Here is a 12,594-nt window from a genome sequence, read left to right on the forward strand (position 1 = left end):
TATTCCCAAATGACAGACAGTGGTTTTTTCTTACGGTTAGTTTCAAAAGTGCTCATGTAAGTCTAACAAGACTGTCAGTTTGTCCCACAAAAAGCCAGCATCTGCTCACACCTTCGGCACGACGTCTGACAGCATGAATGTAAAGGCAAAACATTGTGATACGGAGCGAGACAGCACTCTAGCCTCACCTTGAAATCCTCGAAGCCAAATATGTCGAGGATGGAAATGGAGGCGGTCCTCTTGGTGCCCTTGAACACGATCTGGTTGATGCGCGACACGAGCCACGTGAAGAGGGCGCTGTACAGGGCCTTGGCAAAGGCGTCGCGTGCGTCCAGGGCCTGGTCGATGCTCAGTGGCGTCAGCACCCGCTCGTTCCGCGCCTCCTGGGGACGTCAGCACAATCACCAGCTGTTCTCTGTCCTCATCACGACAGACAGTCGTGCTTCATACAGGAACTATGAGTAGAGCCAGGATTTTATGGCGTTACGGAAAAATAAATTTAATTTTTAAAAAAAGTTGTTTTCATCTTTATCGTCATTAAAAATTAAAACTCATGTAATAATAATAAATACATGTCAAGCACAATTACATTGATCAACTGAGTCAACAATTCATGGTAAGATACTTCACATGTGTACATTAAACAATACTGCTACATATATTGTTGATAGTTAAACAAAAATCTACAACTAAAACTTTCAATAATCAAAAAAAAAATGCAATGTTTTAATTAAAAGCCTAAATTCTGTTATACATGTACATTTTATTGTAATGTTTCTCTTTAGGCCTATACCCATGACTGTATGGTATCAGCTATAGACTGCTTTTATCTACTTTAATTTTTAAAAAAAACCATAGAAACTAAATAATTTTTTTGTACTTAACATTTAATGTTTTTAAATAAAAACCTAAACTAAAGATTTATGAAATGAATTGTATATTTTAATAGCTATAATGAGGTAATTGAGTTGAATTTTGCTGCATTTAGGTTTTATCCGGTGTTATTGACTTTCATTTCAGTGTTTGGCAGTGTACTGACTTAATCATGCTGTTAATTCATTTTATCGCAATTCACCACATAATCTTGGCTCTAGCTATGAGTTGAGGTATTTGTCTACATGTTTGGCAGAAGAAAATTTAGCAGAATACAGCTACTTTTGAGTGAATCACAAATGTTCAACACTACAGCAAAATCAATCACCAGAGTTGAACTACGGTAAATCAAGTAAAAAACATGCGCAATAATCTAATATCTTACAGAACTTCGTGAAGTCATATTTAAACCAGGAGTGTAGCCAAAGGGGGAGTGTATCAGAATACTTTAAACCCTCCCTCCAAAGAGTTTAAAAGAATAGAGGAAATCGTTTTGTCAATTAATTACCAGGCGTTGAAAAGTGAAATAAAAAAAAATTTTCCAATATAAGAGCCCCTGTAATAAAAAAAACCGTAAACATACACACACACATTCGCGCCCATGCACACACATGCATGCGCCCCCTCCCCCTTCACACACACACACACACAATGTAAGTGCTGTATGCTAATTAAAATCTGAAACTAAAAAGAACACACAAAATGTTATTATAAAACTGTAAGAATCAAATTAAGGATGCTGCTTCCTCGCTGTTCAGGCCGGGTGTAAATGTTGAATTTGAATTTCCCGCCCCGCAGCGTTGGAATCGTGACGCTGCTGCTCCCACGCCATCTTGTGACCAGTTCGTTCTCGTTTGTTTTCGCTTCGGCAGGTCGGCCGTGCGCAACGGTAGAAGTTTGTGTTTATTAGTAACTATACGGTCCGTTATGTCGATTGAGCCCAGACACTTGCCGCACATAGACTCTCGGCCGACGCCCGGGCGAGAGCTCGCAGACAGAAAGCGGGAGGCGGACAGGACAGGCAGTACTGACCGTGGTCTTGGTGGTGAGGGAGCGCTTGATGCCGTCGGTGTTGAGCTGCAGCAGGTGCCCGGTCCAGCGGATCTCCGCGTCCGAGCCGATCTCCACCCCCTCCGTGCCGTGCTTCAGCTGCTTGCGGTGGAAGTACACATTCCCCAGGTGCAGCACTGCGCAGAACACGGCCGTCTGCCGTTACCAGTGTGTCACCCGGTCGTTGAACGAGGCCCGGCCCACGGGTGGAGGCAGCGCCCTAGACGGACCCGCGTGACAGAACTCCAAACGCCTGACGAGAGGCGAACCTCTGTCGCCCCGGGGCAACAGTCGTGCGACGGAATGTCACCGGTCGAGCACACGCGACATGGAAAAAAAAACGAGTCCGTGTACTTGCGTACATGCATTAGAAGTTATGCTCACCTGGCGTTATATAAAAAAACTAACTTTAATTTTGCATGCAAGTAACAGAAATAATATAATGATAAAAGGACTAGAGTGATATTATAAATAAGTTTGGTAAAGAATGAATTCTATCAAATTGAAAATTTTTCCTTTGGCTAGCTCTTTACGCACGCCCTAAAGTTTACATGGCGGGATAAATCAATGTAAGCTCTTTTTAATCTTCAATTTGTCTTCGCCAAGAAATTTGGTGTTCATTATTAGAAGCTTCGGTAGTGATGCAAAGCTTTGTGTCTGATGTGAAGCTTCGCATTCGTTGCCAAGCTTTAAAACATTGGAAGCCTAAGATTCGCTCATAAAAATTGTTTATTTTTGTTTTGTTTTTGTTTTCCTTCAATAAGTTGGTTACAAAAAAAAAATCAAACGTGGCACTCTATTTGCTTTTATAAATGTTCAATATTAATATTATGCATACTATTTATTTAATAATTTTTATTGAATGATGTTATTAACAGGGTCCAATTGCTTTATCCTTCGATCAGTTAGCGTTACAAATGATAAACGATTATTTTTTCTATACTTCAATCCTTATATTTAATCAAATAAGTGTAATGCAGCTTCGCCAAAAAAAATATTGCAAATCGATTCAACTTCGCAAATATTTAAAACTTTCAATTACACATCCGCTTCGCATCAAAAAAACTAGCATTTGCACAGGACTATATGCGGCTATGCAAGTACGCAATTGAAGGTATATGTGCACTTCTCACGTACTTGCTGGTAAACCACAGTTTTTTTTTATATATGTTACAACTGAAACAACACTGAAGTAATTCATACACTCATAAAAAATACTATCACCATATATTTTTTAATAATGATTAAGATGTTAAAAAAAAATTGTATTTAAAAACCTTAAACTTTAAGATTCCACAAATGCTTTCACATGAATCCATTATAACTTCCGAAACGTTAACACATTGGAATGAATTCAAAAAAATTGTTATTTAAGTGGAAAAAATGTACTATTTTTTCACCAAAAATTATTTTGCTGGGATTAACTCCATTAATTGAAACAAACAATAGTTAGCAACTGCTCAGCTGGTTAGCAGCGCTGCAAGCTGTGCTCGGAACCGGCCCGAGGCAGCACCGAGCGCGGCTGTACCTGAGGCCAGGATCTTGAAGATGGAGTCCTGCTCCTCCGACGAGAAGCCCAGGACCTGCATCGCCGAGAGCAGCGACTGGAAGTCCTCTCCGTCGAACTTGCCATCGATCTCGCAGTTCCCTCCCTGCGGGCACCCCTTACGCAGTAACTACCACAGGCTATGATTTTGTGTTTGTAACTTTCTAAATAATCAAACTTTATTTTATTTACTTATGTATTATGTTTCACAAAGAAAAATACTTATTGCCCAGAGAGAAAGTATATGTTTTCAAAAGATATGAGTAAAACATGAGTAACAACATAACGCTAAAAGACAATCCTTGTGCACCAACTATTCTTCCACCAATCACATTTTCAGAAGTGGTAGATGGTAACCACACCAGGCGGGTAAACCCGGGAACCGCTCCACGTGGGGGGAGGGCCAGGGCCGCCAACTCGCCTGGTTGAGGTAGAAGTACTTCTCCGCCGTCAGGAGGCCGTACTTCTCCTTGTCGTCGGAGCCCAGTCCCTTGAGCATCTCGTAGAACACGTGGTAGTTCCTCTCCTCCGGGGCCTGCGTCACGATGCGCGACTTCTCCAGCAGATACTCCGTCACCTTGGCGCCCAGGATGACTCCCCTGCAACACCGCCACGAACACTAGCACAGGGGGAGGACCAGACCGCACGTGAGGTCCGTTGCTTTCGATTGTACGGCAAATCATTCGCAGTGTAACCTTAACACAGATTACCTGGAAACCCCACATTCTGGGTACTCGTATGCACTGAACTATTACTAAACGTAAATATTTTTGTAGATATCTGAAAATATATATTTAAAAGAAAGAAGTTTTTACAAATTATGTTCTCCCTAATGAGGTTTCACTGCAATCGCTTTTGACGATTATTGGGGAAGCACTAAACCACTATCCGCTTGGGTCCAAGAGTCGGTGCCTACATGTAAATTAACACCAGAGTGCTGTTCATTAATCAAGCTTATAATACCAGTTAATAACAGTTGAAAAAAGTTGCGGTGACCAAAAAACCAGCTTACTGACATAAGCTGTCGGTCGGCAGTAAGAATAGTTGATGAAATAAGCAGCAATGTTCCCACTGAAAGCTCAGTGTGACACTCCATCTTTGACGTTACATTGGTTTGGCGTTGTCCGGGGGCGACGCCCGTCCTGTGAGCTCTCTGTGTCCCCAACATGGAGTGTGATATAGAGCCTCAATTACAGCAGTATACCACTGTATATGTAATGGATTATTTCTCTCAGAGTTTAGGGAGTTTAGCCTCTAAATATTCCCGTTGAACATGCACATCTGCGAGACGTCTCCGGACAGCGAGTGTCTGCGGCGTCGCGGGGAGCACTCACGCCTTGAAGTGCACCTCCAGGTACTTCCCGAAGCGCGAGGAGTTGTCGTTGCGCACCGTCTTGGCGTTGCCGAAGCTCTCGAGCAGCGGGGACGCCTCCAGGATCTGCTCCGTCACCAGGTTCAAGGGCGACTTGTTCACCGCGGCCAGGTACTGCATCACCAGCTTGGTCGACTCGGTCTTGCCCGACCCGCTCTCCCCCGAGATCACCACCACCTGGTTCTCGGTCGGCCCGCCCTCCTTGCTCAGGTGGCCGTACGCCGCCGAGCCGATCGCGAACAGGTGCCTGCGAACACGCACACCGTGGGTGGCATCGCTTCCCGAGAAGTACTCGGGTGAGCCACGTAACTGGCATGAGCACTCACGCTCACATTCACTGAAACAATGCTTCTACTCTCCTAAAATCAGGTGCCCACTCGAGGCTTGTTGGAATTACCGAAATAGCCCAGGGGACAGGCCACAGGGTCCGGAAACCTCCCCTACAAGATTTCATAAAAAAAAATTAATCTACTGAAGACAGAATAAGAAAATTATACCAACTTAGCCACATAATGTTACAGAGAGCTTTATTCGGAAGTATTATTGTAACTATAATTATAGTGGACTACCTAATAAATGGATTCCCTCGAATATCTAGCCCAACATGCCTCGTACACAGAAGCGGTAAGAATTACGTTTGCAATAATAATATAATGTAGTTTTTGCACAAGTGTTAGTTGTAAGCATGTATTTCATAAAAAATTACCATTTGTGTTTCCTTTATTAAGTAACATTAATGAATATGAATTTATGACTTGTTTTAACCAAAATCATCAAGCAATTGACTTATAAAAAGTATTAAAACTAAAAAAAAAAAAAAATATAAAATTTTCTTTTTTCTTTCCTCATGTGTACATGGAACCTGCACAAATAAAAATACGTCTGTGCTATAACTTTTATTTTTTTATTAACCTTGTAATTAAAAATTACCATTAAAATAGTCATTAAATATATTCCTTGACTACCAAAGAAAATCCCTGATTTTTCCATGACTTTTCCCTGTTTTGAAAATTTTCTGACTTTTCCAGGTTCACCCTGCTAGCCACCCCGTAAATGATTTAATGATACACGTATGATTACTAATTTAACATCATACCAATTAAGTATTAAAATGTCTCATTAACTCTCGAATCTCTCTGTAAGTAGAGAATCGGTGACACCATGTTTCAGTCAAAGAAACTTTAATAAATTAAAAAAACCAAATGCTTATTTTTTTTTTTTTTTTTTTTTTTTCCAGTGCTATCCAACACACCCACACTAGTGTGAAAACAAAAGAACCTGAGATATCATGAATCTCTCATGCGAAACATAAACTGTGATGTTTGGAGAATGTGTCGGTACTCACGGCGGGAGCGTCCCGAGAATCTGCCCCTCGTACTTCTTCACCATGTCTATCCCGTAGATGTCAAACATTTTGTACGGGTTGACCGCGACCAGGATGCTGCCCGTGTACGTCTGGAATGGAATCATTAAAAATCAATAAATAACATCCATCACGAATCACAAACTCTACATAGACAAGTTGTGTATGTTTCAGTACACACTTGAGAACACATAAAATGGCTATAATGTAGCAATTTTTTTTTTTAGGAACAAACATTTATTCACATTAGTCATTAATTTAAAATGTGAATAAAAAAGGAACAACCACGTCAACCCAATCTCTTTCTTACAAGTCATCCATCTAAAGACTGTGCACGGATACCAACAGACGAAAATAATTCCTCCCACCCCATACCCACCAAAAGTATAGCTTGCTTGATTATTTATTTTGGATTTTTATCAATAATAGCAATAGGGTTATTCATGATTACATTATTGCATGAGAAAAATTTGTTGTTGCATCTTCTTATGATTTGGTACAGGATAAGGATTTTAAAACTTTTGAAAAAATACCTTTAACTCATTAATAACCATAATTAATAGGCATATAAACTGTTCTTGGATTAAATTGTTTTTTTCATTTCACCTGGAATAATAATTAATAATTTTTATTGAGCAAGGCTCCCCCTGTGTTAATTGTATCTTTGTAAAGTTATTTACAAAAAATTTTTTTTAAATAATGAAAATTAAATTCTCACCTATATGTTGTGTATTAAATACAATAGTCACGAAAAATGCTTGAATAGAATTATTTTGCTCGTAGAAATCCAAATTTTCTCCGGGGTAATACATGCAGCTTTATTTCTGAGATTTGTATTCCTTAGCAATGAAATATACTTAATTTAAGAAATTACTTGATTTTAAGTTATAACCCCCCCCCCCCTTTTCCCCTTTTCTACGAAATGTTATTCTGTGTACACCCCTGGTGAAGGCCACTTATCATTGGATCACTGGTGAAGACATCCCCTGAAGAACCAGAAACTAATAAAGAAATGTGTGAGTCTTTCAGTATTCGTTAGAGATGTGTAACATCTAATCTTGGTAACGAGCAAGTTCAAGTGTCCTCATGTCGCAAATATACTTATAATTAGGAGCAGGCATTTTTCGCGAATAAAGCTGAACGCCTATTAGACGGCAACAAGGTATACGCGCACCAGCGGTTTCTTCCTTGTGATTGGCGGCCGTCTGCGAGAGAAGTCATTGCCTTATTTGGCTGAGCCACTAAGGACGCATTTGCTTCCGCAATGAATTACTGTGATTGGTGTTTCAACAATAGTAATTTACCTGAAAGAAACTCATCCAATCACGAAACACAGACGATGCTACAGTGTTTTAACTTTCAGTTAGTCTCGGAATCGTTTCGCGAAATATGCATGGCCCTACAATAATATGAAATTCGGACACAAAATTTAATGCATAACTTTTGAAAATAATGCCGAACATGATAAATACATGCAAATTGTGTTTTCAACTACATTTCTGGATGCGAATCACATGTAGTTTCTGCACCTTCCGCTAGAATTTGCTGCCGGAGCAGCTACGCTGATTAAGTTTCGAATCAATCCATTTGCAGAAAAAATTTTTTAATTACATAATGAAACTGCTCTGATAAAAACGTAAAAAGGACTTGAAAAAATACTAACTAACACTGCCCATCTTGTTGAAATTCATAAAAAGTTAATTCTATAAAGTTTTCCTTTGGCTTTGTGAACTTCGGCTCATGCCATCAGCCATAGACAGCAGCACTGTCTGTTACACATTTCCGTTTCTTTACTCCCGTAGCACTCATGGAAATTCTCCAACCAAATGCTATGTACCGAGAGCAACCCTTACAGAAGGAAAATTGCAGGAGTAGCCAGCAAACTGATTCCGCCGACTTGATTACGTTCATTCATAGTTTTTAGAGTCTACCTTAGCACCATGGGATATTGTATGCTCGGCAGGGCTTGACGTATTTCATGCAACAGCGTTTAAGACTCATAGCAAAACACACACAACACCACACCAGACAGTACCCCCACTTCATCCTCACATCCATTACGACTGAGCTAATCAGCCTATGTCACTTACGTAAATAAGTTCCTTATCGTAACGAATCTTGAGGTTCCACAGAAGCGATGCCTCATTAAGGTCCCTGTAACGAAGGTAATACTACATCAGTTGCAAAATTTCTGCTCAAACTACATAAAAACACAAACTAGCTATTCACTAAAATGTCTTTAAGTATTTTCATTACAAATATTTTAATTTTTTTTTTCATAATGGAAAATAAACAAAAAAAATATTAATCTGGTGGTTGTGCACTTGGTATGATTGAGCATAAGAACTAAATCACTATTATATTTTTAAATTTTAGTGTGTTTTATTTTTCACAAATTTTTTGTTAATTTTTTTTAAGCAATGCCATTGAGTGATAGTGACATAACAAAACTGGCAAATATTGCTTTAGAATGTTTTTAGTTTTTTTTTTTTCGATTCTTAAGACTTTTTTACTAGTTGTACTTGAAAACAAGAATATATAAATTTATTACAAATGATTTTCAAGAAGGGTTTTTTGAGGTAAAAAAAATACATTTATCAATTAAACTGTGGCAAAAAAAAAATTTGAAATATAGCAATGCTCAGGTGTAATACCTACTTTAAAAATTAATTAATACTATTACTTATAAGCCACCAACAAAGATAGTAAACAAAAAATAAAAAATATGTGTGGTTAGAATTGCTATCTAAAAAATTTAAATAACCCTTACTTATTTATATTTGAAAAAAAAAAAAAAAAACTGTGCTACAAATTGCTGGTCAGATGTCACAGGATGATAATTTGGTAGTTAATATAGTTACTTACTAACAGTGCCAAGAGGTGTCAGACGCATCGCGAAATATCATTGGCTGAAGTTAACAATGGGATTTAAATTGAGAACCGACTTCGCACATGTAGAGCGCAATAAAATAATCAGGAGTGTCATAAAAAAAAGGATGACACTCAATATATAAATACATTTAATAAATAAAAACCACTAAACCAGTAGTACGTGTGTTTGACGATACACCGAGCAGAAGTATTGTGTTTGGTAGCAAGTGTTCATGCACTCGCTACGGTGATTGTGAAGCCAGCCTTGTAGTCCGGTCAAAATAGACATAAAAATAGTGATCAAATAACAAAAATTCCGACAGAGCTGAATTTTGGTAGAGACCTTGGGTACACCAGTAGAAATAAAGTGCCAAAAGGTCCCCATACATCCCATGTGTGCTAACAAAGTTATTCAAGGTCAAAGGTCAAAATGTTCGTTTTTTTTTTGTATATTCTCAAAAAAACGGTAAGTTTTATCAAAAATATAGTCCAGACAAACATTGTCACTACATAGTATAAAACAAAGTCGCTTCCCGCTGTCTGTCTGTCTGTCCCTATGTATGCTTAGATCTTCAAAACTACGGAACATATTTTGATGCGGTTTTTTTTAATAGATAACAGTGATTCAAGAGGAAGGTTTATATGTATAATACATGCATAATATATTAGAGAAACACTGATAATTTTAGAGGTTTCTAATGTAATGTCATAAATAAACACATTTTTTTGCGCTTACATTGAAAACGCTGGCTGAACCCTACGAGATAGATCATGTTGTTGATAATTGTTGATTATCTTTTGTTTTTAGATGTTAAGTAAAATATTTTTTTTTTAAATTTAATTATCGAAAATCGTAGTTTAAGGTAAGGTATTTAAGTTCAAAAAGGAACTGAATAGAATAGGTATCTATTTGTTGTTGATATTTGTTGATTATCTTTTGTTTTTAGTCTATATTTAGATTTATAATTAGTATATTTAGTATCAGCATTGCACCCGTGTGAAGACGGGGCGGGTCGCTAGTATATTATAAAATTATCTACAAGAATGGTCCCAATACTTTTTTTTTCTTAAGAATCACTATTCCTAAGATATCACCAGACACGGACTGTTGCGGACTGGAAGCCTTCATTTCACAGACGAGAGAGCCACACCCGAAGTTCCCCGAAGTTCATGCTCGCTTTTTTTCCCCGTTCTATCTCATTGTGTAAACCGGTGTGGCATAAAATTTTGCGGTCGATTAGGATAGGTTAGCTACATTATAAATACTTTAAAACATTGTGGATGGTTGGTTATATTAGGTAAGTATAGCTACATTAAAAATACTGTAAAATCATTTTATGGTTGCTTAGCAAATAACTTTTTAATATGTCGCTATCCAGGGCTCGGAAACCGTTTACATGATTTCACAGTATCTTTAATGTAGCTATCCTAACCAAATCAACCGTCCACAATGTTTTAAAGTATTTATAATACAATGAACAAAAAAAACCGAAGATGCACGAATGGGAGTTTGGCTCTCTCGTCTGTGAAAAGAAGGCTTCCCGTTGCGGACGGTCAGGAAGGCTGGAGGGGGTGGTAGAGGAGGAGGGGGAGGTACTCACGACAGCTGTATCATGTCCTCGACGCCATGCTGGCCCAGGTCCTGTCTCTTCTCCACGCCAGCCAGGCTGTTCAGCGTGAACACCTGCGGCTGAAACAACCACCAACCACAACAAGGTCACTTTCCCCGCCCGCGGCACAGACACTGGGGGGCCCCACCTCGCCAACACACGGAACAAATGTCCCGTGCCTTCACAAAAAAAACCCTTATTTTGGAAACCAGTTGCCTACAAACAGTTCATGAAAGATACTGTAACTTCGTACAACACATGACTCTGATATATGAAATACGTTTTTTCGAGAAAATACTGAGAACTTCTTACGGAAATGGAGAAATAGTTTTATATTTTAATTTATGTTTAATTCAAAATTGTTTTTCTTTTAAAAAAAAACATGGAAAAGATGATTAAACCTTATTTTGTTTTATAATGCTTATTAATGTGTGCAGTTTATTTTTGCATATATTAAATACGTTTTTTTTTTTTTCGAGATAATACTGAGAACTCTTACGAAAATTGGCGAAAGATTTTATATTTGAATTGATGTTTCATTTAAGCATGATTTTTTTTAAACCATGGAAAATATAATTGGACCTTATTTTGTTTTATCGTGCTTATAACGTGTGCAGTTAATATGGTAAGATATTCAGAGAACGATTTGACTATTAAGGCCCGTCTACAATAGCAATGTCCTAAAACTGTATCCAAAGGACACTCGTCGCTGATTGGTCCACCTTAAGCCCTTTTCACAATACCGCGATGCGACGCGACGCGGCGCGATGTGACGTGACGTCATACCAAACCAGCCAATCACAACTACATCGCCCGCGATGCGCGACAGCTCACTTGGCGACGAGACTGTTTCGTCGCTTCGGCGATGTCGCTAATGACGTCAGAAATAACAGCCAATGAGAAACAAGATTGTGGTAAAGAAGAAGAAGAACTGAAAACAAGAGTTAAGAAACGATGTATTAATGCATCTAAGTAATGTTAGTAAACAACACGTGGATTTTGTTCAATTGAAATGAGTTTTGAAGAGCGTCTGATTGATGAAGTTCAGAAAAAGCCGTGTTTGTACGATGTTTCTAGTACCTAACAAATATTGTAATTAGACGGAGAAAAATAATACTTGGTTAGAAATATATTATGGGCTTCGCGATTCATATCCATAATTAAATGCTTCTACCAGTCAGTCAGTGTACAAATATAATAACAATCTGAATATTACCGCCAAAAACTTTTGTTTACAACCATGTTGTAAAATATCCCCACTGGGGAGCAGCAGCAGAGTGCAGGTTTTTTTCGCCAGCTGCATGGCGATCGCGTCGCGCTATTATGAAGTGCACTAGCTGGCGACATATATTTACGTCGCTGCCTTCGCTACATCGCGTCGCCAGATCGTGTCGCATCGCGGTATTGTGAAAAGGCCTTTAGAGGTACCGGGACAACACAAAGCATGAATGTCCGGGTAAGAACCCGAGCCCAGTATTACTGCGAACACTATTTTATAGTAATACAGTTGTTATTCATGTAAATGTACAAGTGAATCGGCACATGCTAAAAGGGTCTAAGTCACAAAAGAAATGGCATAGTGAGTTAAGCATGAAAATCGCATGTTATAGGATAGCTTCAACTATCTATGCTAAAAGGAATTGAGTCACAAGCGCGGATTAGCTAATATTAGCTAGGGAAACTCTTAACGTACGCTAAAAGGGTTGCTTAGAGACAGGTTTATTCGTTTTTATCAAAACTGGATTGCTTGGACTGAGGCCCTTTTACCATGTGCCGATTCAAATGTCTGGTAGCCGTAGATATAGCTCGCAGACTCCAGACAGGCGAGGCTCCGAGCAACGACCATATATCAGAAAGACCGGAAACTCAACGCTGTTTTTGTGTACCTACAAACAATCGCCGATTACGC

At 38.8% G+C, this 12,594-nt stretch overlaps 1 protein-coding gene across 1 annotated transcript in view; it reads right to left on the minus strand.

The window, feature by feature from the left end:
- LOC134538581 (unconventional myosin-XV) overlaps window positions 1-12,594 on the minus strand; it is a 205,305-nt gene that overhangs the window by 150,644 nt on the left and 42,067 nt on the right. Inside the window, exons 4-11 of the mRNA XM_063380005.1 lie at window positions 10,677-10,765; window positions 8,295-8,358; window positions 6,187-6,296; window positions 4,804-5,088; window positions 3,891-4,068; window positions 3,452-3,575; window positions 1,906-2,060; window positions 189-383 (exon numbers count right to left, since the gene is read on the minus strand). Of these exons, the coding sequence (XP_063236075.1) occupies window positions 189-383; window positions 1,906-2,060; window positions 3,452-3,575; window positions 3,891-4,068; window positions 4,804-5,088; window positions 6,187-6,296; window positions 8,295-8,358; window positions 10,677-10,765 (1,200 nt within the window). The remainder of the gene's footprint in view (window positions 1-188; window positions 384-1,905; window positions 2,061-3,451; window positions 3,576-3,890; window positions 4,069-4,803; window positions 5,089-6,186; window positions 6,297-8,294; window positions 8,359-10,676; window positions 10,766-12,594) is intronic.

The sequence above is a fragment of the Bacillus rossius genome, chromosome 13, assembly GCF_032445375.1.
Source record: "Bacillus rossius redtenbacheri isolate Brsri chromosome 13, Brsri_v3, whole genome shotgun sequence".
NCBI lineage: Eukaryota > Metazoa > Arthropoda > Insecta > Phasmatodea > Bacillidae > Bacillus > Bacillus rossius.